Source organism: Candoia aspera, chromosome 17 (assembly GCF_035149785.1).
Source record: "Candoia aspera isolate rCanAsp1 chromosome 17, rCanAsp1.hap2, whole genome shotgun sequence".
In the NCBI taxonomy this organism is placed as follows: Eukaryota; Metazoa; Chordata; class Lepidosauria; order Squamata; family Boidae; genus Candoia; species Candoia aspera.
In genome coordinates, this window is record NC_086169.1 from 10,671,773 (window position 1) to 10,699,459 (window position 27,687).

Consider the following 27,687-nt stretch of genomic DNA (forward strand, 5'->3'; position numbering starts at 1 on the left):
AGATGGCGGCTGTCGAGGCGGAGGCGGCGGCCCCTCGCCGCGGCCGGAGGATGGCGCGGGCGGCGGTGTGGGTCCTCCGCGGGGCGCTCTTGTGCGGCCTGGCGCCGGGTGAGGCCCTGCCGCGCGGGGGGACGGGGGGACGGGGGGGCGGCCCGCTCGGGCCCGGGCGGGGGCTTCGGGCTGCTCCGCGCCGAGGGTCGTCCCCGTTCTGTGCTTCCGGCCTGGACAAAATCTCGGCGCTCTTTTGATCGCTCGGTTTGGCGGCGAGGGTCGTGGAAGGCAATCCTGACTTCGCACTGAGCTCCGGTTCCGCCGAGTCAAAGCCGAAGCCTCCCTCGTCCAAACGCTGCCGCCGGTTACTTGTTACGTCAGTATTTCTATTGACGTGGCTGCCCCGTGGTGACTTCAGCCCACGTCCCCCCATCGCCTGGAACTTTGCCTTCGGCGCTCCCGGTCGCTTCAGCCTCGTGACGGTCGACTGGAGGGTGGGACCCGGGCAAGGCGTTGGACTTCGCATCCCGCCGCTGTAAAGCCTGCATGAACGCGTCGTTGCTCTGCTCTGCCTTGCCAGCACCAGAGCAGAATGTTCCTGCTTCCTAGTCACTTTTTCCCCCTTTTGCTAAAAACCTCTTCCCGTTACCTCCGTCGCTTTCTGTGCAGGTTCAGGCTGGTGCAACTCGGTGGAGAAGAAAATCTATATCCCGCTGAACAGAACAGCCCCCTGCGTCCGCCTGCTGAACGCCACCCATCAAATCGGCTGCCAGTGTGAGTGTTGTGTGTTTTGTTCTGCGTTGTTAATAAATGAAGCGGGTGTCTTGATATTTGCAGAGGCTAGATGCAGCTGTTTTATCCTCAGCTCCTAAATGGGGAGAATTGGCCAGTTGCTGGGGTTTGGGGAGAATGCTGTGGGGTGATATATTTTGTTTGTTTATTTTCTATCCTGCCTTTATTATTTTTATAAACAAGTCAAGGCGGGGAACATGCCTGTTACTCCTTCCTCCTCCTATTTTCCCCTATGTTTTCTCCTATTTAAGGCATATAAGAATGCCTTAGCCTTGCAGAATCCTGAAAAGAGCCCTGTCCATCATGAGGGGGCTGTGCGTGCCGTACAATGTGTTCCGGAGGAAGGGGGGGTGCTGTTTGGTCACAGGGACTCGCTGCTCTTTGGGGGGGTGTAATTCTGTTTCTCTGATGCCCTCCGTCTGCCTTTTCCTCACAGCCTCTCTGAACGGGGACACCGGAGTAATTCACGTAGCGGAGGAGGAGGCTGACCTGAAGTGGGTGCTGTCGGATGGGCCGCATCCCCCTTACATGGTACTGCTCGATGGGAAGCTTTTTACAGGGTAAGTGGGTATTTCCCCCCCACCCTCAGAAGAATTCCAAGGAGACTTTGCCTATTTTTCCTGAATCTGCAGCTTCTGCAGAAAACATTTAGCGAGACATTCCTCTGTTGTCCAGCAACAGAGTGTTACTTTAGCATTGTGTGCCCTGGACTGTTTTTGAGTTCCTCTCCTTCAGTAGGGGGGGGGGAATGGCCGCTGGAGATACTGGCTAGGGGTAAAGAAACATATTGGTTCCCCTCTCTTGGCACCCACTGTTTTCGTTTAATAACCAACCAGCCTCCCAGTTTTCCAAGCAGCAGCAAGCCAGAATCCCATGCACTAATTGAAACGGGAAGAGAGCCCTCTTGGTTTCTTAGCTGTGCTCTTCCACCGTTCCATGTGAATACAAGCCACTAATCTGTGGTTGGTGTCACTGACTCTTTGAACTCAGCTGCCGCCCTTCTGCAAAGTAACGTGCAGAGATGCATAATTTCTCTCTTTCCGGCCCCTTGCAAATGCTTTTGGGCAAAAGGCAAAAAAGCCTCTCTGGGGAAACAGTAGGAAACCTCTGATTTATTCCATGTCTGTGGGAAATAATAGTTTTTGTTTGTCCCCCGCTCTGCCCAGACGTGTAATTCATCCCCTGAGTGCTGTAGCAAGAGATAATAGACTGTATGGTTACATTTTTCAAGTTGTGGTTCTCTTGGCAGAAGCGTGATGGAGAAACTGAAGGGCAGCTCTCGGATTGCGGGGTTGGCAGTGGGCATCTCCAAGACCAGGCCCCCCGAAGGCTTCTCTCCCGGTTTGCAGTGTCCCAATGATGGCTTCGGTGAGGATGGAGGACGCTTGGCCTGTGGTGGGGCGTTCCAACTTGTCTCTGAAGTGCTTACCTGGGTTGCTCCTGTGGTGGCTTATTTCTGATCAAACTCAACAAGAGAGGGAGACTTTACGCCCCTTAAGATAGGTCGCTGTCTTCCTCCTAATCGTCTTGCAGACCTTTGGGTTGAAAAAGAGCAATTCGCCGGAGGTCTGCTGACGTCAGAAGGGAAAGCCTTCTGTGGAGGCTTTTCGGTTGTGGAGTTGCCGTCCCCGTGAAGGGGAATCATGCCCTTGAGAAACAAATGGAGAATTTCTCCTGCTGAAAATATAAAGGGAGAATTTGTCTGTGGGGTTTCTCTTCCTATGTGATTGGAAAGGCTGTTAGTGCCTCCAGTTGACTGTAATGTGGAGGTTTAAGAACCTGGATGAAGCTTATAGAAGCGGGCCTCCTTGACAGTGTCTCCCGCCCTCTAGAACTCTCTGCCCCTGGAGGTGAGAGAGGCCCCTTCGCTCCTGGACCTCCAGAAGAAATTGAAGACGTGGCTCTGCCGCCTCGCCTGGGGTTAGAAGGGGAGTAGCTCCCCTTGGGGGTGGCTGGAGCCTTAGAGCCCTCCCCACTGACTTAAATCTTATAGCCACTTGGATTTTATACTTATTTTTATCTTCTATTTATATTTGGTAAATTGTATTTATATTTTTGCACATTCGCAGTTTTAATGTTAGTTTCATTGTAAACCACCCAGAGTCCCTCTGCTTGGGGGAGATGGGCAGTGGTAAAATTCGAAAAATAAATAAATAAATGAATAATGTACGTGTGAGCAAGTGTCGTGTGCAGAAACGTCAGAACTGTGATCCTGGAAAGGAGCAGAGAACAACAACCAGCCTGTTGTCTTTTCTCTGGTGTGAAAGGATATAGGCACATTCAATGCCATTGTTTGTGGTACAGGATATAGTATCTCAAGTAGGAGTAGAGTCACGCTTTGTTGTTTATTCGTTCAGTCGCTTCTGACACTTTGTGACTTCATGGATCAGCCCATGCCAGAGCTTCCTGTCAGTTGTCGCCACCCCCAGCTCCCACAAGGTCAAATCCATGCTAGAGGAATTTAGGCTAGTTTAGTTGCACTAGTTTAGAGGAATTTAGGGGCGTTGCAGAAAAGTCATCCCCTAAGTATTATCTAGAGCCAGTTTGTTGGAGTGGTTAGGCATCAGGCTAGAAACAGGGAGACCCTGATTTCTAGTCCTGCCTTGGGCACAAAGCCAGCTGGGTGACCTTGGGCCAGTCCTTTCTCTGAGCCCCATGAAGGAGGCAATGGCAAGCCACTTCTGAAAAACCTTGCCAAGAAAACTGCAGGGACTTGTCCAGGCAGTCTCCGAGAATCGGACATGAATGAATGAATATGTCAAAACCGGAGCAATCCAGGGGCAATAGTTGTTGGGAGGCTAAAGGATCCCATCATTTTCACCCAGTTAGATGGGTCAGATGTGAAAGGGGGTCTGGTAGAATATTATACCGAACCAGTGAGGGTGCGGGTGAGGACCCATGAGGAGGTCCTAAGGTTCATTGTAGCTGAATTGCTAGCCAATCCATAATTCTGGGCTTGGCATGGCTGAAAGACAGAAACCTGAAGGTGGACTGGAGGTCAGGCCAGATGGTGTTTTGCAATGGGATTTACCCAGGCATGACCCCAGTTGAGTCCAGCCCTGAGTCAGAGATAGCTGGAGCCCTAAATGAAGTGGGGCCTGAGGCATCAATGGAAGAGGATTGTAGCATCTCACCGCAGTATTGTGATTTGAGTGAAGTGTTCGGGGAAGCTGAGTCAGACCAGCTTCATCCTCATAGGAAATCAGATTGTGCCATAGATTTGATCCCTGGGACGGAGCTACCAAACACAAAGCTGTACCCGATGACCCCCAAGGAATGCGAAGTGCTACACAAATTCGACAACCTAGCACAGGGATTTATTCATCCCACGTCGTCATCCATGGCAGCCCCCATCCTGTTTAGGACCAAGAAGGATGGGTAACTAAGACTGTGTACCGACTACCGTGGCCTAAACGTGGTCTGCACATCCAGTAAGTATCCTCTCCCTCTGATGAAGGACATGTTAGCCCACCTTTCAAAAGGGAAGATTTTCACAAAACTGGATTTGAGAGAGGCATACTTCTGAGAACGCATCTGGGAGGGGGACGAATGGAAGACAGCATTCAACTGTCAACTAGGCTCCTTTGAGTACGTTGTGATGCCCTTTGGACTTCAGGGGGCCCTGGGAGTCTCCATGTACCTGATAAATGAAGTTCTCCATGATTTCTTGTATCAAGGAGTATTAGTCTGTTTAGATGATATTTTAATTTACACGGAGACCATGGAGGAGCACATGAAGTTGGTGAGGGAAGTATTGAAAAGTCTGTTAAAGGACCAGCTGTATGCCAAGCTGTCCAAGTGTGAGTTTCATAAAGAGCAACTTGATTACCTAGGCTACCGGGTCTCCAGCAAAGGGATTGAGATGGATCCAGCGGAGGTTCGGGACGTAGTTTGGGAGCCCCCTAGAACCAGGAGGCAACTCTAGAGCTTCCTAGGGTTCGCTAACTTCTACTGGCACTTCATCCCAAACTTCGCACAGATAGTTTTGCCTCTCACTGATCTGCTGAAGACAAAACGAAAGGGGGACCCAAAAGCAGTGAGAAGGCTGGGAGTGGTACTGAAATGGACAGCAGAGTTCCAGGACACCCTAAACCATTTGAAAGCAGTGTTCACATCCGAACCAGCCTTGAAACACCCACACCCAGCACAACCTCTGATTGTCCAAGCACACACATCTGATGTGGCTACAGGTGCCATTTTGCTGCAAAGAGATGAAGGGAAATTACGCCCATGCGCCTACCTTTCCCAGAAATTCACTGAAGCAGAGAGGTGCTGGCACGTCTGGGAAAAGGAGGCTTTTGCTGCGAAATGGGCACTGGTGGCATGGCGACACCTATTGGAAGGGGCCCCTCACCCATTTGAAGTGTGGACTGATCATAAGAATCTGGAAGCGATGAAAACCCCAAGAAAATTGAATCCCAAGCAAATCAGATGGGCGCAGTTTTATAGCAGATTCAACTTCAAGCTGAAGTACCTACCGGGGGGAAGAACTTCCTGGCTGATGGATTATCAAGACTGCCTCAACATGAAAGCCAAAAGGAGGAGGTGGTAGACTCAATCATCTCCCCTTCTCAATTTAGCTTGGCAGTGACCACTAGGAGTCAAAAGGCTAATGTGGCCCCAAAAGTGGAGAAGGATTACAATGTGCTGTGCAACACGACAAATGACCGCAGGAAATAAAACCTTAATAGAGAAGCAGGGACTATGGTGGAAGGAAGGAAGACTTTATATTTCCAAGGAATTACGGAAGAAGATCCTTGAGCAGTGCCACAATGCTAAGTCAGCTGGCCATTTCAGGTTCGTGAAGACTCTACACTTCGTAGAACGACAGTTCTGGTGGCTGGCCCTATGCAAGGATGTTGAAAATTATGTGACCAGTTGTCCAACATGCGTGGTGGCAAAAAGAGCTGGGGGCAAGCTTAAGGGACTATTACAAGATGTGGCAAGCCCTCCTAGACTGTGGAAACAGATTGCCATGGCTTTTATAGTTGAACTACCCGAAAGCAAAAAGAAAACTGGTATATGGGTAGTGACAGGCCTGTTCTCCAAACAAACTCATTTCATCCTTTGTGCAGGAGTACTCATGGTGGGGCGACTAGCCAAGATGTTTATCCACCATATATACTGCCTACATGGAGCCCCCGAAAGGGTCATCAGTGATAGGGGCATACAATTCACTTCGAAGTTCTGGAAGCAGTTTCTTAAGCTTATAGGGGTGAAGCAAGGCTTAAGCTCCTCCACCATCCACAGACAGATGGATTGTCTGAACGATGGAACCAGATACTGGAACAATACCTGAGATGCTACATAAGCTACCAACAGGACGACTGGGTGGACCTACTCCTGTTCGCAGAAGTAGCATGCAATAATGCGGTCCACCAAAGCACAGGCTTCACCCCGCTCAAGGTGGTGAATGAGCAGGACTTGGGCTATTCCTGAATTGCTGAACGAGCAAACAGAAGTCCTGGTGCTAAATGAGTGGATAAAAGAAATCACAGATAACTGGCCAGTAATCAAGACATTGGAGAAAGCAAAAGCCGATCACAAAAAATACGCTGACTGTAAACGAGCACCACAATGGCCGATGAAAGGGGAAAAGGTTTATTTGTCCACTAAGTACTTAAAGTCTACCCAACCTTCAAAGAAGTTATCACCTAAACATATTGGCCTGTTCCCAATCTCCAAAATCGTAAGTGAGGTGACTGTGCAACTGCAGCTACCAAAGAACTTAAGAAAAGTTCATCCTTTGTTCCATTGCAGCCTTCTAAAGCCCGTTTGCGAGTTGCCGCATTGGCATCCCAGAACCATCTCCACCCACGCCTCTGATGGTCGAGGGTGAGCAGCATTTTGAAGTTCAAGCCATACTAGATGCGTGATGTCACAAAGTGTAATGGTTGCCTATTCTAAAACACCATCAGACTCATAAGTAGGAATTCAAAGGTATCTGATTTATTAAAGAACAGTATGCAGGACCACAGAGAAAGCTGAGAATGATGAAAGTGCGCCAAATTCAAACTAAAAACCCTTGGTGCAAATGAGATCCCTCCCCCCGTAGAATCTTCTCAAGTCCACAATCCCAGGTGCTCCTGACAGTTTCTGATGGTCTGCGGGAAAAGTCCTTGAACAGAGAACATGACCCAAACACATTCCATTGTAATGAATTCACATACAGAGCTTGGTACAAGGTCTCACAGCAGCTCCCTCCCAAACAGAAACACGCGTCAGCGCCATGGCATGTGAAACGTTACGATGTATAAACTACATTGAATCAGTGAACATGACACAGGGGAGCATTGCAGTACTTGATCCAGTGGAAGCATTTCCCTCCTACACACCCTGGGTGGACAGCCGACATGTGCGCTCTCCACAATTGGTGAAGCAATTCCACAAGAAATATCCAGAAAAGCCCAGATGAACAGAACTCCACTGACATGCTGTTTCAAAATTGTGGGTATTAATGGGAGGGGGTACAGATGTTGTTTATGTAGGGGTAGTTAGGGAGGCGGTATGTCAGAACCGTAGCAATCCAGAGACAATAGTTGATGCCTGTGGATGCATCCTCCTGACATGGGTTTTGTAGTTAGTTAAGTGGAAAGCAGAGCACAGCATTTAGACAGCAGCAGCAGATTGGAACAGTGGGGGAAGCAGGCATGCCTGTATGCCTGCAGATTATAAAGAGTTGTTTGGGGAAACTGTTATCGCCACTTGGTAGCCAGGGCAACGGAGAAAGATCAAAGGTGAGGTGAGCTCAGCAGAGTTAGGCAGGGTCATCAGAAACTGGTAGTCCTGGAACGGAGGAGGAGGGAGAAGGAAAGGCTTTTATTCAACTGCTTGGGCATGAAACCTCAGTTGTGACTTAAAACAGAGTGCTGGCTAAATCTCCTTATCAAGGAAACTTCATATACCCTCACTGTCACTCATGACCTCCCGTTTGGACTACTGCAACGTGCTCTACTTGGGGCTACCCTTGAAGAGCATTCGGAAGCTTCAGCTGGTACAAAATGCGGCTGCCCCGGTTGTAAATAGTGTCGGCTACTCAGCACAAATAACACCTCTGCTGAAAAATAAATAAATAAAATAAATGCACGCATGCATATTCATCAGCAATAGCTCTCAAGTTACTCTTTGCCCTACTTATCTACTCCGAAGAAAGCCATTGTCTCGGGGGGAAGAAGTGGGGGAGCAGACCTCTTGACCACAGAGATCGTGGGTTGCTACGGGAATGTCCTGATAAAAGTGAGCAGAAGCTGGTGTGGGACAGCTCCCAAGGTGGTTGTCCCATTCCTTTATCTTTAATTTGGTTTAAACGGGGCCATTCGTCTGAACGCTTATTTTTCTCCCAGTGGGATTTACAGTGTTTTCTTTATCGTTCCTGTGTGGCAAGCCAAAGGAGCAACACCTGTAACTTTGCTTTGTCCACAGCTCTTTTGCGGCCCTTTGGTGCAGAACCCGGGGGTCGGTGTGGCTGCGTGTGCCACCGAAAGGGATTTCCTTCAACTGTCTCCAGCCACTTTGGTTCCTACGTGCGTCCTTCTCGGCCTCTTGTCCGGTTTTCCTACTTCCTCTGGAATCCTGCCTTTGTTCATTCCTCTTTTTCTTCGCAGCCCCTGACTTTAAGTTTTTTTTCTGGCACTCCCCGTGACTTGACTCGATTTCACAGTCAAGCGTGGGGAAGGTGTTCAGCAACTTTTATAGCTGATTTCCATGTCGGGGAGCGCGTGTGTCTCCTCGCTGTGAAAGCTGCTGCTTTTCAGATAACTGCGATTCAGCGATTCCTCGTCTCTTTCCTCTTGTTCCTTCAGGGGTCTACAACAGCAGCTACGGCCCCGAATATGCCCACTGCAGCACGACCAGGTGGAATTACCTTGGGAACAGCCTCTCCTACCTGGACTTTGGCTTCCCCATCTTCCTTCTTCAGGATGAAAACGAAACGGAGGTTATTAAGCAGGTACTGTACTTTATGACAACGCTGCCAAACCTTCCTGTGGCAGGATTGTCAAGGGAATATTTTAAGGCATGCAACTGAGCACCAGAGTTAGCACATACAGTAATTTTTAAGCATAAAACGTAATTTTATCTAAAGCAAACTGTGTCATGCTCCCCGATGAAATGTTTACAGAAGATCTGGTTGGACCCGCACGCATGAATGGATTTAACACGTGTTGGGACTTGTGGGTCAGTGGAGTTGGGAAGGGGAACGTGCCAGGAGTGTGAAAACATCTTGTTTGGACTATCTCTGATATCCAAGGTCAAGCTGCCAAACGGTTGGAGACACCTGTGTGAAGCCGAGCTGACTGGCATGAAGGGGGAGGCCGCCTGCCTGAGAGAGGGAGGGGGCTTGTACTCATTGGGCCGTTTAACCTGGGGAAAACGCGGGAACTTTCATTCACAACTTTTTCGTTGTTCTGTATGCTACTCTCCCTTAAAGAGATTTCTACTATGATCATGTATGAATCGACCTTATTGGCAGACTGAGTAATACAGTCATTATACACTGGAAATAGAAAAGGGAGAATGAAGAACCAAAAACCCCCACAGAAGAGTGATTTTAAAAAGGAGAAAAAAACAGCTTAGGAGTATAAGTTTGAAATCTTAAGGGAAGCAGAAAACAATATCCATATTCAGTACTTCTGCTCAGAGACATTTGTATACCTGGAGGTAATCCGTTAGAAATGTTTAATGCACCAAATTGGGCAAGATTTTGGCATTCTCTTGTGAAATCTGAAAAGACTGCCATTCTAGCGTATGTGCAGCACTCTTAGCATTTGAAAAACCTCCCAGTGCTCGGTCTCGTTCCATTCAGAAGCAGACTTGGACTTAAGTGCCAGCCTACAGTAGAAGGGAATTATTACCATGCCCAGGGGAACTCCTGATGTACAGGAGTAATGAATTTGGGGTGGGATGGGGAGGTTCAATTCTTGCTTTGAAGAATTGCTGTCGAGAGAATTCTTCGTTTTCCCTTTTATTTTATTTGTTTATTTTTCAAATTGGTACAGCTGCCCGTCTCACAAACAGGCGACTCTGGGCGGCGTACAAAGAGCCAACGAATACATTAAAGTAGTTTACTAATCCAACTGAAACAAAGAATAAAAGACGAAGGGATGTTAAAAATAAGGGGGCCACCTCACTGGTTCACCCGTCCCCTGCGGTCCCCAGCCCTGCTGGCATCACCAAGTCTGGAGGGAGCTCTGGAAGCTCAGCGGTGACGAGGCCAGCCGTCCCTCAGATGCCCGCCGTATCGTCTTCTCTCCCACCTCAGCCAAGGGGCTTCCTGGAAAAATATTCCTCCCCTCTCAGTGAGCAGGAGAGCTGGTTCAGCTTGTATGTTTTGGTTGCACTGCGTGAAAAACAACCACCACCGAGGAACCATTTGGGGAGGCAAAAAGCTTGCCGTGTGAATTCTCTGCTATGCGCCATCTCTGTTTTTCAAAAGTCAAATTAACTGAACTTAACATGTTAGGTTAACAAATCAAAATAAGGAAGCGGGTAAGATATTAACTGCAGTTGTAACTGGCTCTTTACTTGGATGTTGTTTGTACTGAATGTGTTTAAAATGTGGCCATTTTATATCTTTATAATGTTCAGATGTTGCGACACAAGAGTGGGAGCATCAAGGGCCATTTCTAAGTATTGCTGGAGTTCTTTATATGAATTTATATTTAATTCAGGTGCTTTCCCAAAGAGTCTTTGTGGGGGTCCTCACTTAACAACCATTTGTTTCGTGACGGTTTGGACTTCAGCAGTGCTCAAGAAACCAAACTATGATAGGTCCTCACACTTACGACCGTCGCCACAACCCCCCAGTCAAGTGATCACGTTTTGGGCGCTTGGCAACTAGTTTGCATTTATGGTCATCGCAGCATCCCACAATCACACGATCACCATTTTCGACCTTCCCGGCCAACTGCTGCCAAGCAAAATCAATGGGGAATTGCGTGATTTGCGTAATGACCACATGGTTCGCTTAATGTCTGTGGTGATTCTCTTAATGAATGCCTCAGAAAGCCCATAAAATCAGGTCGGATTTGCTTAATGACCCCTTTGCTTAGCAACTGAAATTCCAGTCCTAATTGTGGTTGTTAAGTGAGGACTACCTGTATGGCTCAGAGGATTATGCGGGGGGGGGGGTTGTCATAGTTTTAATAGGAGATTTCATGATTCCTCTGGGTGTAAACTGCTGAGAGTGGGATACACATTGATGTAAATAAATAAGCAATTATTTGGTTCTTATCAGCTCTGTGGCTTCAGCGTTAAAGAAAATGCAACTGGTCACATGAAAAAAAGTTTGCTAATAATCTGTCGGTTCCAGCTGCTTGGGTGCTGATGATGCTGATGCTGATGTTAGCCAGTTTGGTCTAGCGGTTCAGGCAACAGGCTAGAAACCAGGAGACTGTGAGTTCTAGTCCCGCCTGAGGCATGAAAGCCAGCTGGGTGACCTTGGGCCAGTCACTCTCTTTCAGCCCAGCCCACCTCGCAGGGCTGTTGTGGGGAAAAGAGGAGGAAGAAGGGGTATTTGGTATGTTCGCTGCCTTGAGTTACTTATAAAAATAATAAAGGTGGGATATAAAATAAATAAAATAAATAAATGGTGAAGACATGCCAATGAGTCTACAAAACGGCCTGTTTTTAATGGCCAAAACTCTTCCTGCCTTGTTCTTAGTGCTATCAGAAGTACAACATCCCTGCCAGCGGCTCGGTCCCCAAATACCCGCTCTGTGCCATGCAGCTCTCCTCCCACATGCATGCTGTGACCAGCACCGTCACCTGCATGCGGCGCAGCACCATTCAGATCACCTTCAGCCTCAACCCAGGTGAGCCCAGCAGCGTGGAGTCAGGGGGGTGAGCTGGGCATGGAACTCTATGGCAAAGGTGCCCCATATGCCCTGAACCAAGGGCAACACTGGGCCTCTCAGCAGCATGCCGAGGCTGCGCTCCGTACACTGGGGGAGCTCAGACAAAAACACCCTTTAGCCATTTGTCAATTGAACTTTGATCAGTTATGGATAATACGATTGTGCCCCATATATTTAATAATGTTTCTCTTCTGTTGTATTAAAATTGTAATACCTGAGGGACCGCCTCTTCCCCACTACATCAGCCCGCCCCACCCGATCCTCGAGAGAGGGCATGTTGCGGACCCCGTCCGTAAGAGAATTCCACCTGGCGGGGTCTGGGAAACGGGCCTTCTCCGCAGTGGCCCCCGCCCTCTGGAACATCCTCCCCCCGGAGGTGGGGCAGGCCTTCTGGAAGGCCCTGAAGACCTGGTTCTGCTGTCTCGCCTGGGGCGGGACAGCGGGCAACCATGCTCGGCGGTGGCTGGCACCCTGGAGTCCCTCCCACCAGCTTGGAATTTTATGCCCTCTTGGATGTTATATTTATTTATTGCATTTTATAATAATTGTAATGTGTCTGGTTTTTATGAGATTTTATCTCCCCCTCTTTTGGGGGAGATGGGCAGTAATTAAATTTCATAAATAAATAAATAAGATTCCCCCGCCCCGTTCCACGCAAAAAGCCTGTAAAGGGTTTCCAGTCAGCAATAAACGCAGCTGTTGTCTTTCCGTCCCCGCAATCCCCGTCCTCTTCACCGGCCGCCCTCCGCTGAGGGTAGGGCCGAGTCTTTCCGCTTCTGGGCGCGTAATGACTTGGCCGCAGTTGTCACGCAGCACGTCTGCCTTGGCTTCTGGCCCTTCGGGAGCAAGGCCAGCCGCGCGCTTCCCAGCATTTCTGGATCGTCCTTCTGCGCGGCACGGCCTGGTGGAGTGACGCTGGTCCTTGACGGCGGGTGCTGTGTGTGTTTGGGGGGGGGCCCTCCCAGGCCTGAAACGGCCAGGTGCAACGGCTGCTGTTTCTGTCCTTCCAGAAGTCCTCTGCGATCCCCTCGCGGATTATAACGTGTGGAGCACGGTGCGGCCGGTCAATGATTCGGAGAAGCTGGACCCTAAAAGCGTCGTCATTGCTTCCTCTCGAGTAGGTGTTCCCTCGCTGCAGCAGGGGGGAGTTTTGTGTGGCCCTTTTGAGCAGGAAGCACCCCCGGTTCTGTGTTGGGGAAGGCTGGCCTAAAGCATATGAATTATGCAAGTGAGACCCATCGTGTGGTAATAAGACGTAGTAGATGGTATGTAACATAACAATACAGAACACAGAAATTATACAACGTGTATGCGTTTATAGAAAGATACAAATTACAAGTAGCTTCGTTCTGACAGGGCGGGTGCGCTCTGGGTTGCTTTGGTCAAGCGGCACTGTCTGTTGGTGCCCTGTTGGTGCCCTGGAAGCACGTCTTCTCTGGCACAGCGCCCGCCTTCCGGAATGAGATTCCCACCTGGCTGGTGTGCTGGAGGGCTCTGAAGACCTGGTTTTCTCCCAGGCCCTGGGCTAAGGTGGCTGGAGCCCCTCACTGGGCGTCTGATAGGTTTGGTTACAGGCAGTCCTTGTTTAGCGGCCATTCATCTGGGCATAAAGCCGGTTCTTTGAAACGTGCACGGAAACCGAGAGGCTGACTTTGGGGTGTGGGGAGTGCTGGCTGATCCTCTGAACTGGCCGGACCGTTCCTTCCTCTTCCTCCTGGCAGATTGACAGCCACTCTTTCTTCTGGAACGTGGCCCCCGGGGCCGAGAGCGCAGTGGCGTCCTTCGTCACTCTCTTAGCTGCAGCTGAAGCCGTCCATAAAATCCCCGACGTTCAGTCGCTCCCCAAAAACATCATGTTTGTCTTCTTCCAGGGGGTAAGTCCTCGTTTTTCCTTTTTTCTGGACTCCGCGGCTTAAAAGGGATCTCCTATCCGGTCCCTGGACCCACAGGCGGGCCTGGAAGGCCTCGCTCTCCTGACCTTGCAAGGAGGGACCGCCGGCCGGCCCCGTCGGCCCGTGGCACGGCTCGTGGCAAGCCGGTTTCCTCCGGGCGCTCAGCAGGCCGCGCGTGCCGCCACTGGATTGGGCGTAAGATTTGCACCGGCGGGCTTCATCGTTCCCGGCTAGGAAATACCGCGGCCCGCAAGAACGGGATTTCCCCTGGGAGTGAATAAGCCAGATGTCCTAACTGCCAGGAACCATGCTGAGACAAGGAACTGGTCTCTAATGTTTTATTGCTTGTACATAACAGGAATCCTAACAAACTGAAGAAGCGTGGGAAAAACCCAGCCATATAAACCCCAAAGGTTAAGGCGGGCCCGATCGGTGTCTCTTGGAATGGCTGCCCAATTCCTCAGTGCTACGCATGCGCTTAACAGTCTGGATGGGAGCCCCCTGCTCGCCATCCTTACTCATGACACCAGCTAGCGAGACAGACGCTCCTAATCCCGGTTCCACCGGAGACGGCTCGGGAACGTTGAAACGCGAAACCCTCACGGGATTCTTTGGAGACGCCCTAAAGCGATTCCAGTCTAGTTTCGCACACTTGCTGGCATAACCTCTCACGAACAAGTGCTAGAAAGTGTGCCGATTTTGTACACGGTGTGTAATAGCTTTCCTCCAACAAACGTACTCCTGAGGCACCCGACTTCATTTCCCAGAATTCTCAGAGGGCTGGCAGGCACAAGGCATTCTGGGAACTGTAGTAGCAAACGAAACAGGAGAAAAGGCAACGCGCTGCTTGGCTCTGGCCCTGCTGGCTTCCAGAGGAACTCCTCGCCCATTGCGGGGGGAGGCCGCAGGAGACTGGCAGGGCTGCCTCGCCCACCGGAGAGGGAGCGTCCCGACAGCGGAACCGAGCAGCCCGGCGGTCGACTGGGAGCAGTCTTCCCCGACCTGATGCCCTCCAGTTGTGCCGGGACTGTAATTTTCGGAATTTCTAGCCGGAGAGGCCGTTTCCTGCAGCCCGTGGGCCGCAGCTGTGGGCAACGATGTGCCCCCAGGGGGCAGGAAAGGCCCTTCTCTGTTGCGCGTCCCCTAGCAACTGCCACACGCTGTCTCCGAACGTAAAGCCATACAGAGCAGATTAAAAATATATGTGCACGCTGAAGCAAACAGCAGTTAATTTGGGGAAATGGCAGCTGCGTAAAGCCAAGAGGATATTTGAAGGGGGGAGGGGGGGCGGATGGGTAGCAGCTGATGTTCCCCTCCAGGCATCTGGTTGGGAGGCCGCCTTTGATCAGTGCTGTCAACTCTGCAGCGGCTCCACTCCTGCGAAGCGTCCGTGTGGCCTTCCCTGCCCTGCCCGCCCCAGCGTGTGGGGAGTGGGTCGTGCTGCCCTCCCTCGGAGGGCCACAGAATCAGTCCTTACACAATTGCGGTGACCGTGCAACCAGAAGTCGTAAACCATATCGTGCGTTGGGATTCCCGGCGCCTGGCGTGTTTGTTGTTCTCCTTACAACGCCTCTGTAGGGTTTTCCCAACTTTCCGCGCTGGTGTGTGGCGCCTGCAGCTTGTCGAAGCAGGCTAGTGGCCAGAAGGCTGAGCTGTGACCCAGAAGGCCCCAGCCCTCACGCTGCCCTAGAGCAGTGTTTCTCAGCCTTGGCCACTTTGAGATGTGTGGACTTCAACTCCCAGAATTCCCAGCCAGTGGGAGTTGAAGCCCACGTATCTTAGAGCGGCCAGGGTTGAGGAACGCTGCTGTAAAAGCACCAAGCCGGGGAGGCTGCATTAGCTGGCGACCGGGAAAGGTTCTCTCTGCCTTGCTGCTGCTCCTCCACGCCTGAGTGACGAATCTCACACCAACAGCATCCTGCTGAATTTTTAAAAAGCTCTTTGTTTCCTTCCCCCATCTCTGCTTTTTCCTAGCAGCACAGTGGGTGAAGAACTCTGTGTGCGTAATGGTTAATTGGGTCTGAACGTTGCATTTCATTTTTTCCCTTGGCCCAAAATGGTCGCTCTACTCTTTGGCAGAGTAGTTACAGGTGGTCCTTGCTTAATGGCCGTTCATTGAACGACGGCCCGAAGTTATGATGGCCTTGGAAAAAAGTGCTCTGCGACCTGTACTCGCACCACCCCCGTGGTCACGATTGCAACTTGGGCACTTGGCAGCCGGCTCACATTTCCACCCAGCTGCAGCGTCCTGCGGTCAGGTTATCGTGTTTTGCAACTTTTTTTGCCGGTTTCTACCAAAACATGTCCATTGGGGAAGCTGGATTTGCTTAACGACCATGGTAAAAAATGGTTGTAAAGGCGGGTCTGGTCACGTGGTGACTCACTTAATGACAGCACTGCTTAGCAAGCAATCTTCTGGTCCCTATTGTGGTGGTTAAGTGAGGACTACCTGTATAAGGGATTTGTGGAAACTGCGTGAAGCTTTAAAAGAGTTGAGCACATTTTGCAGATTAACGTTACAGTCCGTCGCTGCAGCTGGATTGCTGGAGACTCGCTGTCTCTTTTCTGGGCGAGCGTTTCTGAATTTCCCTTCCCCTCTTAAGGAGACCTTTGACTACATCGGCAGCTCCCGCATGGTGTACGATATGCAGAATGACAGATTTCCCATCAAGCTGGGAAACATCGATTCCTTCCTGGAGCTGAGCCAGGTGAGGCGAGACGAGGCGATGCCGGTTTTGCTTTCCAGCCACCGTTTACCCGATTGCTTTTGGGATATCGGCCTCTGGTGTAATTCCCATATTCTGGGAGCTAGGAATGGAAGGAGCCAAGGAGAGTTGGGTCTTCGTAACATGCGAATGCCCAGACGTGAGTCTGGTGTTCACGTGTATTGTGTGCTGAGGCCACACCTGTGGATTTTAATGAGCTGCTGCTTGGTTACTTAAAGGTTGAAGGGGAGTCACAGCGCCAAAAGCTTGTGTGCAGAAACCAGGTTAACATTAACCAGGCTGTATCTGGAAGCATCACAGAACGTAATGCAGGACAGTGTCTTAAAGTTAGAACCAGCATGGCTCTACTTTTTGTAAATCTAAGTCCCCCTACCCATATTTTAAATTTACAGAACAAGAGGGCAAATTCAGGGCCTTGGAAAGGTCAAGGCCTAATTAAATGAAAGCCGGCTGGGTGACCTTGGCGCAGTCGCTCCCTCTCAGCCCAAGAGCCAATCAGGTGTGGTAGGAGAGTTCTAGTCCCGCCTTAGGCACGAAAGCCGGCTGGGAGACCTTGGGCCAGTCACTCTCTCACAGCCCAGCCCACCTCACAGGGTTGTTGTGGGGAGAGGAGGAGGAGGAAGGAGTGCTAGGTATGTTCGCCGCCTTGAGTTATTTATAAAAATAATAAAGGTGGGATAAAAATTAAATAAATAAATAAAAATAAAATAATAAAAACGTGCAAAGTGATGTCGAGAGTGCTCTGTTACTTGATCCGAGAGCCATTCAGAGAACCAGTTTGGTGTTCTGGTGAAGGTGCTGGGCTAGAAAGCCGGGGAGGGTGAGTTCTAGGCCTCCCTCGGGCATGAAGCCGGCTGGGTGTCTTTGGCCCAGTCCCTCTCTCTCAGCCCAGCCCACCTTGCAAGGTGGTGGTTGTGGGGAAAGTAGGAGGAGGAAGGAGTATGAGGTATGTTCCCCGCCTGGAATTGACCAAAATATACATTAAAAAAGCGGGATAAAGATCTGAGGATTGGATTGGATTGGGCTGAGGGGATTTAGGCATAACCTGTAGCTGGCTCTGCTGCCGTGTCTTTGGGTAAGTTGCAGGAGTTTGCCAGGGGTTCCTGAGCCCACCATTAGCAGCAGCAGCAGGAGACCCCTGCACCAGATTACTCAGCGAAACGAAGGAGGTTCCCACCAAAGGGGCCTTCCTTGCACCGGAAAAGAGTGGACCCCGTTTCCTTCTGGGTTTCAGATCCAGTTCCTGGTCCCGAGGTTTCTGCGCCAGGCCCCGGCTGGTGGCCTTGGGGTTCTAGTGAAAGGAAAGAAAGAAAGGGAAGTGGGCTGTTGGCTCTTCCTTGCCCCTCCTGTGCCCCTTCAGGGCAGACAGCTGGGGGGGCAGGCTCGGAAGAGGCGGCCCCTCCCCGCCAGCCCGGAGAAGCTGCGCTCCCCCAGCGTGGATTCGGGGCGTTCCTGCTCCGGCTCCTGCGCTCGTGCCGCTCGTGGGAGGCGCACGGGAGGAGCCGGTGGGCAGCCCCGGCATGGCTGATCACACCCCTTCTGTCGCAGGTTGCGCTCCAGAGCAACGCCTCTCTGTGGATGCACACCGACCCGGTCTCTCGGAGGAGCCACGATATCGAGGTGGGGACGCTGACCGGGCTGCGCACTGTTGTGCTTGCAGGGGGGGCGGAGGCGGCTTCTGACCGGCCACGACAGGCATGCTGGGAGACGAGCAGGCACCCCGGGCAGTTGGCCGGCCACCGTGAGGACAGAAAGCTGGACTAAGTGGGCCAGGGGTCCGAGCCAGCAAGGCCCGCTTATGTTCTGGTGCCCTCGGCACCTCCGGTGACGTACGGAGGAACAAAGCGCCGTTGCCCGTTCTGTCCTCGCGCCACGGCAGACACGTCGCCCTTTTGGCCTCAGCGGAAACGGTCCCTCGCCAAAGGGCCGGCACCTCCGTGCCCCTGAGCACCGCTCGGGGTGGGCCGCACCCTCTCGGCATTAGGTCGTCAACGTGCCCGCTTGGGGTCACGAAGATGCACCAATGGACCGTGGCAGAGGGGCCGTGGGGTGCGGTTATTTCCCCCCGGAGCTCCTCTGTTCAGAGTTCGCGGTGGGGCAGCTCCGCAATCCGGCTTACTCGTCTTTGCTCTCGGCCCTGCTGCTTAGCAAAGCGTCCAGAGGATGATGGAGGCCTTGAACAAGAGCAGCGAACGGACCGCCGTGGTGATGAGCAGAATTGGGGCCACCCAGCCGCTCCCACCATCCTCCTTCCAGCGGTTCCTGAGGGCCCAGCAGATCCCCGGGGTAGTCCTGGCTGACCACTATTCCCACTTTGAGAACAGGTAAGGGATCGTTTCCAGCAGCATCGCGGTAATCTGTGAACGGTGGGAGCAGCGTCTCTCAGCCTCGGCCGCTTTGAGATGGCTGGGGAATTCTGGGAGTTGAAGTCCACTCATCTTAAAGTGGCCGAGGCTGAGAAACACCGGTTTGGAGAGGAGATGCCTGGAAGCGAGTCTGCAATTTGACCAAGCTGGAGAGGAGATGCTGGCATTTTAACTGTTTCCTTTCCCTTACCTTTCGCCTGCTGCTCAGAAGTTTTGAGACACTTCAGTTAGAATTATAGTTGGCTTGTTCAAGTTTCCAGTCCGTAAGGTACCCCTTCCCACTCTCCACACCAAAGGTCTCTGAAGTACCCATTTGTTGGGCATTGCTGTAAGTTAAGAGGGACTTTGATCAAGTCGCAGACAGGCTGTGGCCGGGCGAGCAACCTGCCTTGGGCCATTCAGGACAGAAGGGCGGCTGAACACGGAGGACCTCCACTCCGCTCCCCACAGATGCCACTGAGCATTATGTGACTCCATGTCCTGAAGGACTGCCGGGCTGTTCCTTGCATTATTCAGAAGACAGATGTAACCGGTAACCTGATTATGAAGCTGGTCTCTCGCTCGGTACTTTTCTTTCCCTTACTAGATAAAGCCCAGGGATTTGTTAAAAACCCCACATTGATCAAAATCTTCATAGAGCTGCCACAGTGAATAACTGTAGTCCAGAATCTGGCCCAAAGCCTGCCAGGTGGGAGCTTTTGCCTAAGACTAAAGCTTGAACTCGCACCAGCTTGGGATCCTTGCAGACCTGGCCGAAGGAGGAAGCCTAGACCACGTTTCACCCAAGCTTAGCAGAACGCAGAGGAAGAGGGTCCTGGGAAGAGCGTAGCAGCAGTTGCCAGTTGGGGGAGGCAGGGGGAAAGCAGACGCGCGCCCTGTAATTAAAGAGGCGCAGCATAATTGTTCTGACAACCACGAAAAATCCCGTTTCGTCTTGCAAACGTTTCCAGCGGCTGGCTGGCAGCCAGAGGTTAGCAAGCAGCAATTGAGCATCCAGAAGGGACTCATCTGTTCTTCCAGGACTGTTTTGAAACAAAGCAAAGAGGGGAAGAAGTATATTTGGGATGGCCAGGGGACATCCAGATGTTGTGGCCATGGAGCACTTGCCCGCTTGATCCCCCAGGCCCATTGCCCCACTTGGTGACGTGGAAGGCTCTTCTGCCTTATTTCCTGTCTCACTGCTGCATTTCCCCTCCAGAGAGACGGAGGCATCGGACCCTGTCCAGCTCCTTCAGAGTCCTGGCCCCTTGCGTGCCGACGCTGGATGCGGGGGGGGGAGATGTCTGTAAGTCTGATGTTTAGGGCGCATGTCTGTAAGTCCTGGGCAGAGTTTCTCAGCCAGGGTTCTGCAAGAGGTCACCAGGGGTTTCCTGGGAGATCATGATTTATTTAAGAAATCATTTCAAATTGGGGCAACTTCACATTAAAGAGGTACGCTTCATTCTTTATTTTCAGTTTAAGAGCACTCTTAGTGCATATAGTCAGGCCCACCCATGAACTAGTCTAAAATCATTTCGTAACTTCTGGCCTATATCTGAGCCTGAATGGGCAGGGGTTCCCCGAGGCCTGAATGATATTTCAGGGGTTCCTCCAGGGTCAGAAGGTTGGGAAAGGCTGGTCTAGGGTGCTGGTGCCTGCAGAGGGCAACAGCGGAAGCCTCCCAAACGTTTAGCTTTTGGTCAACTGGCAGACTAGCCAACTGCTGGAATTTTCACCTCCTTCTCTTTGCTCTGCTCTGCCTCAAATGTTCCTTATTCCAGAATGTGCTTCAGTTGTATCAGATACCTTCCTTGCTCTGGGGCTCATGCAAGTTTAGCAGATTTACTAGGGGGCAATTAAAAAAAAAATCTATTTAAATGTAGAAAAATACAAAATATAGGCCAAACGCTAAGATACACACACACACAGACACACCCAAAATAAGCAGAACAATCCTTGAACTTAAAAAATATATAAAAACCGGAAAAAATACAAGAAAACAAACTGAAGCAAATTAAAATCTACCTTATATGTTAAACTTATCAATGGTCACTGGTTTACTAATAAAAACCGTATTGTACTATAGTATAATCAGATATGAACGATTATTGTAAAGTCAGAAAATCTCTGCCAAAGTAATACATATTGCTTCATCCTTTGATTACTGGAGAGTATTGCCTTTTCCAGGATGAAGGTGGGACATAGGATGGAATAATATCACTTTTTTCCAATTTCTCAATATAATTCTTTTAGCTCCCCCGCCCTCCACTCGATACATCCGTAATTCCTGATAAAACCTTTGGTATGTAACTCAACATCACGTTAGCAGTAACAAAATGTTAACTGGGGGGCAGTTTTTATCTTCCCTTCCAGTTTGCGCTCCCCTTGGGCTTCCATGTCAACCTTACCCATCCTGGCACCCGCAGCTGTGTTAGGACCGCAGCTCCCAGAATTCCCTATCAGCAATGGGATTCTGGGAGTTGCAGTCCCAACACATCTAGAGAGTACAGATAGTCCTCGCTTAACAACCATTTGTTTAGTGAGTTTGCTTAATGACCGCTTCACTTAGCAACCAAAATTACGTTCTTAAATGTACCCCCATTTCAGATTTGGGGCTGTTGTTTGCAAAGGTCTCTCTCTGTCTCCCCCCCTTCAGGTACTACCAGAGCATCTACGACACCTCGGAGAACATCCGGCTGAAGTACCCTGCGGGGCTGAGCCCAGAGGAGGCCCTGAATTACGTGACGGAAACAGCAAAGGTTTGCTGGGCCCCAGAGGGAGCCGCCCGTCTGTCGGGGGGGGGGCGGGGGGCACTAGCTTGGATTGCCTCGCGGAGTGGCTTGTTGTGGGGGCCCGGAGGGGGCTGTCTTAATTCGCCTGCCTTTCCCCCAGGCCTTAGCCCCAATAGCCACCGTGGTGGCCCGCACGCTCTACCAGCTTGCAGGAGGAAGTGGCGACCCCTTCTCGATTCAGGCGGATCCGCTCACGGTACGTGCTGATGGGATCTGGGGGGCACGGCGCCAACCCTAGGTCTGCACGCACTTCCCTTCTGCCTTTGAGCATCACGTCCTGCTTCCTATGAATGCCCTCTTTCCTGCCACCCCCCTCTCCTTCAGTGGCCTTGAGCCCTCCCCCTTGCCCCAAAGAGGTAGTCCTCGACTTACAACCACAACTGGAATCCCAGATGTTTTGGATGGCCACATGACTGGTTCACACCGTGCGGAGATGCTTCCAAATCAGGGCTGCCATAATTCATCCCACCGCTCTGGGCGGGGCAGGTCAGGAGCTGCGCAAAGTGTGGAATTCTCCCCCCACCCCTGGAATTCCATCCACCCGCCCATCGCTTTCTGTAAAGCCCCCAGTCATGGAACTTCCCACCTGTCTCTTCAGGTAGATGCTTAATTGGTTCTATTTTGAGACTGCTGCTCTCCAGCGATTACTGAGGCGCACAGAAATAACTACAAAATATATAACATGAAATATCCACCCTATAATAATACAAAAAATTAAAAGGGATCCCTTAAAGCAGTGTTTCTCAAACTTGGCAACTTGAAGATGGGTGGACTTCAACTCCCAGAATTCCCCAGCCAGCCATCTTCAAGCTGCCAAGGTTGAGAAATGCTGCCTTGAAGGAATACAGACATGCATGTGGGGTTCCCTTGAAAAATTAAATTAAAAAAACCTTCTAGGGGAGCCCTTCCTTGCTTTTGTTAGGGCACTGGCATTTGGGCAATACGGCTTTTGCGGGGAGGCTGTTCCCTGCTAGAGGGGCCATCACTGAGAAGCATCCCCTCCTGGCCTCAACTCCCCTGACATCACAGCAGTGCTGAACGACAAGTAATTTCTCTCAAGGTGTGCTGTGCGCACGGTGTTCGATGCCATGAATACATGGGCCACTAGATTTTGTACCAGCTGTGGTTTCTGGCAATATCTCCCCGATTTTATGACCTTTTTTGCTGCGGCCATTAAGTGAATCACAGCAGCTGCTAAGTGAACCACACAGTCGTTAAGCGAATCCGGCTTCCCCCCATTGACTTTGCTGTTGGAAGCTGGCTGGGAAGGTCGCAAATGGCGATCACGTGACCCTGGGATACTGCACCCTTTGTAAATACATACCAGTTGTCAAGCGCCCAAATTTTGATCACGTGACCGCGGAGATGCTGCGATAGTCATAAGTGTGAGGACCAGTCACAAGTCACTTTTTTCAGTGCCGTCGTAACTTCAAACGGTGCTAAACAAATGGTCGTAAGTCGAGGAGTACCTGTAAGGCAGTTGGCTGATGATCTGCCGATGCAGTAAGTAGAGGTTCTCCTCATTATGGGTGGCTTCAACGTGAGCTTGCCAAATTCACGCCAAGCCCCGTTTCTTTAGATAACCCCTTAGGAAATATATACGTTAAGCTCTCGATGTGCAGTCCTGCCTCTTCTCCCGCATTCAGTAGGTGGGAGCGTGAAAGCGGTGCTCTCGTGGGGCTGGTACGGACCTCCATCGGCTGCTGCTCTTTGAACCGCTGGGCCTTGACGCTTCACCTCTTCCTTCCAGGTCACACGGATGTTGTACGGCTTCCTGGTCCAGTCCAACAACTCCTGGTTCCAGTCCATCACTAAGCCAGATTTCAAAGGGCCTCTGGGTGAGGCTAGTGCGTGTGTGAAGGAGAGGGCGGGGTGACCTCAGGGGCGAAGGCTGCTGCCGAGAGCTCTCCTTCGACCCCCCTCTCCTCGACGTTCCCTCCCAGGTGATGAGCCCCTGCAGTACTACATCGCTGTGTCCAGTCCGGTCAACTCCACCAGTCTCGTTCAGTACGTCTTGGCCAACCTCACCGGTACCCGCCTTGGAGACAACGTCACCAAGGAGCATTGCAAAGCCTCCAAGGAAGATGTGAGTAAAATAAACTATCACCAGGAAAAATAAACATTGACTGTTTAAAACATCCTGGAAAATAAACAGCTGGGCGATGAAGACTCGGCAGTGAAACCCTCCTTGGGGAAAACTTGCCATCTGAGATCGCGTCCCTCTTCCGTTGCCACCACCCTAACTTTGGAAGGCACCTGGAGAGGATCTCAGAGGAGGCTGCAGGTTTGCACGGGATGGGGTGACCTTTCGAGCATCTTGGACCCAAGCTTGTCTTCCTCACAGACAGACAGACACAGTTCCTGAATGTGTAGCTGGCCAGGAGCCTAGCTAACCCTAATCCTAACCTAACGTTTGGGGCCCACTGAAGATCCAAGTTTGATTTTCATTAGAAGACGATAGAGGCCTCCCAGCATAAAAGGGGAGGATAAGAGCCAATAAACATCAACATGTTACGGCCATCCTGCTGTTAAGAGGCCTGGCCGATCACGTCTTCCGCAGGGAGGGCCGTTTTCCGCACACGCCTAGGGAGCCTCTGCCAGCGGGGTGATCTGGAATAGGGCAATTTCTGCAAATCTGTGCATGGGCAGATTCATATCCAGGCAGCTCAGCTTTAATTTGAAGGCTTTCATGTTCAAAGCCACACATTAACAAACAGGCTTTGCCTCTGGTGCTCCTGTGCTCTCTCTGCAGTTGTATGACTACATGTGGGTGCAGGGCTCTCCGTACCCCAATTCCACCTCTCCCCGCAAGCCGTTCTGCGTCAGGTCAACTGTCCGCCGCATGCTGGCGGCCTCCCCGGCCTTTGAGCTCGGAGAGTGGGGATCCACCGAGTTTTCCACGTGGACCGAGAGTAGCTGGAAAAAGCTTCATGGCCGGATCTTCCTGGTTGCCAGCAAAGAGCTGGAGGTGAGGCATCAATTGGCTGAATCGATTGGTTGGCCCAGAGGATTCTGTGGGGTGAGCCAGCAGTGACCACTCAGGAAGGGCAATTTGGAGATTGAGGGAAAAGTCGAGCCAGCGCATAACTGCTTTTTAGAAAGGCAAATTCCACTGGGACAGCTGATACGGTAATATAGTTGAAGAGCCGTGTCCTGTTCTAGCTACCACACCTTAAAAAGTTATTTTAAATAAATAAATGGGTAGTACAGGTAGTCCTCGCTTAACAACCATTCGTTTAGAGTTATGATGGTGCTGAAAAAACTGGCTTGCCGCTGGTCCTCATGCTTATGACCATGGCAGCGTCCTGTTGTAATGTGCTCGCCAATTGCTACCTTTCCGGCCAGCTTCTGGCAAGCAAAATCAGTGGGGAACCCCGTGATTTGCTCAATGAGCACGTGGTTCGCTTAACGCCCATGGTGATTCCCTTAACGACCGCTGCAAAAAAGGTAGTAAAATTGGGTCAGATTCGCTTCATGACCACTTTGCTTAGCAACTGCAGTTCTGGTCCCAATTGTGGTCGTTAAGTGAGGACTACCTGTACGGAGCTAGAAAAGGTATAAAACTGTTCTCAACCTTGGCTGCTTTCAGATGTGTGGACAAGGCTGCCTGGGGAATTCTGGGACTTGGAGTCCAAACATCTGAAAGCAGCCAAGGTTGAGAAACACTGGTATAAAGAAAGGCAACTGAAATGATTAAACTTCCCCTGTGAAGAACCGAACTTGGAGCCAAGGAGGAAGAGGGAGGGGTGATCGACATGCAGTCATGCCAGTCCCTCTCTCGCAGTGTTTGAATTCTGCACCATCCACCAGAAGAAAACAGAAGACGGACAGACGTAAACACGTCCTCACGCAACACCTTGTTAAACTGTGGCAATTGCTGCCAGCAGTTGTTGTAATGGCAGCCAATTTGAGGGGGGTGGGGTTCACTGCTGCGTCCAGGGAGGGTCCGACCATCAGTGGCGGCCGATATGGAGGGCTGCTCGCTGCTGCCCGGGTCCCCTGAAGTCCTGGTTGTGGGGAAGGGGTGTGGGAGGGGCTCCAGTCCAAGCCTGGGACTTTCCCAGTGACTCCAGTTGGGAAATGACTCAGAAGGCTGGCCTAGATGGGCCTGGGCCTGGTCCAGCATCAGGGCTCTGTCTTCTCTTCCCCACTCAAAAAAGGCAGGAAACTGCCATCAATTTTGACTATTTTTGGTTGGAAAGTTCCTGAAACTAAGTCAAGGGGGCCTTTCTGGCTTTCCTCGGCCATGCGGGTTATAAAGTGATGTGAGGCCCTGAGGGCAGATGCAAACTTTCCTCTCTCCCCACCCCCCCACCTTTAATTCCATCTTGGGATGTCCGAAATGTTGGGGAGGGGGAAACCTCGCAGGGGGCCTGCGCCTGGTGTTTTTAGTTAACAGAACCTGGGGAAGACTCGGGGGTTGTACCTGGTCGTGCCCCCTAGAGAATTGGCTCAAGGTATGCAGGAGTGGAGTGCTCAAACCCAGAATATTTTCTCAGGGTGGCAACCAGGGGATGTGTCTGTAGCAGTGGCAGCCTAGTCCCCAAAGCATCATTGCATTGGATGGGAGAACCTCTGCAGCTCAGGGTTGACCTAGTCGGGTAATGAAGCGTCTGCCATGAAACCACCAAGCTCAGAGAGCACCAAGGACTCCAGAGGGACTTCAGAGGTCCGTCGGTCCCACCCCCTGGAAGATCTGCTGAAGGTCTTCAGAGAAGTGGCTCTCCATTCTCCATCTGAAGGCATCTGGTGGAGGGAGAGCATTCCATAGTTTTTCGACAGCTTTTACTATCACGAAATTCCTCCAAATCCTATTTCCCTGTTTCAGCTAATTTGTCCTGCTTCTGCCGTCTGGGCAACAGGGAATGTGTCCACCCGCTGCTCTGTATGGCAGCCTTTTAGATGCCAAGAGGCTGCAATCCTATCTCCCCCCTTTCTCCTCTTCTGCAGGCTAAACATATCCGGTGCCTTTAGATTTTTCACTGGACTTGGTTTCTAGTCTCTTCACCAATGTTGGAACCCTTCTGAGAACTCACTGCAATTGTTGATGCCTTTTTAGATTGCGGCGGCCGAAACTGGCCATGGTGCTCCAAGTAGGCCCTGGCCCTCGGCCTGTTAGAGGGGGACAATGGCTTCTCTTGATCTGATCTCTGTGCCACTGTGATCTCAGTGAAAATGACAGAAGGGTGTACAATTTCCACTCCTGTTGAATACAGGCAGTCCTTGACTTACGACCACAACAGGGACCGGAAAGTTCATCGTTAAGCAGTGTGGTCATTAAGTGAGGCATCACGGGACTGCACCCAATTTTACGACATTTTTTGTGGCGGTTGTTAAGTGAATCACGCTGTCCTCCATTGATTTTGTTTGTCGTAAGCTGGCTGGGAAGGTCGCAACTGGCAATCACGCGATCCTGGGGTGCTGCAACTGTTGTAAATACACGATAGTTGCCAAGTGCCCGAATTTTGATCACGCATCCAGGGGAGATGCTGTGACGGTCATAAGCGTGAGGACCAATTGTAAGTCACTTTTTTCCAGCGCTGTTGTAACTTTGGTCGCTAAACAGACGGTCGTGACTATCTGTAACTTCATCTCTTTTTATGGCTGATGCTTTTCCTTTCCAACCCTCTGCAGATCACCACCCTGGTCGTGGGCATTATTGTCCTGATCGTCTCGTTCGTTGCCACCTACTTCATCAACGCCAAAGCCAGTGTGCTTTTTTCTACTCCAGTGGCCTATTGAAAATGGCCTCGGGAACTCTGGCACTGAGAACCAGACAAGAAAGAAAATGAATGAATTTGGCACTGCCGGACCCTTTCTGTGACTGCTGTGGCGGGTGGAAGCGAAAGGAGCGCGATCACCCCCACTGAGAGAAGCGTTGCGCGTGTACCAAAAGGCAAAGCTGGCACGCCCGGATTGATCTGGGGGGAGGGCTTGGTTGGGAGGGCTGCCCTCCTTTTTCACGGCAGCCCAGATCGAATGGGGCGCATAGCACACGGGTCTCAGCACGCTCTTGTGAGAGGTTGAGGGTTGGCTACCAAGAAGACTCTCTGCAGAGCATCCGCGGATCTCCTATCTTTTAGGTCTCCCTTTAATTTTGAAGATCCAGATGAATTACATATATCGAGGTGAAAAAACGGACACGGGAAAGTTGGAAAGGGGGAATGGGTGCAAAGTATCCTTTTTTTAAAAAAGGGGGGTTCTTTTTTGTACATAGGATATAAACAGCTTGTTTTATTTAAAAACAGCCAGCACCCTTACTTACAGATTAAATTTGTTGATTCCCACCAGCCTTT

At 51.1% G+C, this 27,687-nt stretch overlaps 1 protein-coding gene across 1 annotated transcript; it reads left to right on the plus strand.

Annotated features, from left to right (window-relative positions):
• Positions 1-27,676, plus strand: LOC134506864 (nicastrin-like). Its single transcript, XM_063317231.1, has 17 exons — positions 1-108; positions 661-765; positions 1,220-1,343; positions 2,033-2,151; positions 8,586-8,731; positions 11,444-11,594; positions 12,647-12,753; positions 13,358-13,510; positions 16,132-16,236; positions 17,803-17,874; positions 18,403-18,578; positions 21,256-21,358; positions 21,492-21,587; positions 23,142-23,229; positions 23,335-23,477; positions 24,144-24,359; positions 27,026-27,676. The coding sequence occupies exons 1-17, from the start codon at positions 3-5 to the stop codon at positions 27,131-27,133; spliced, it is 2,118 nt and encodes a 705-aa protein (XP_063173301.1). The 5' UTR covers positions 1-2; the 3' UTR covers positions 27,134-27,676.
• Positions 27,677-27,687: the final 11 nt, after the last annotated feature.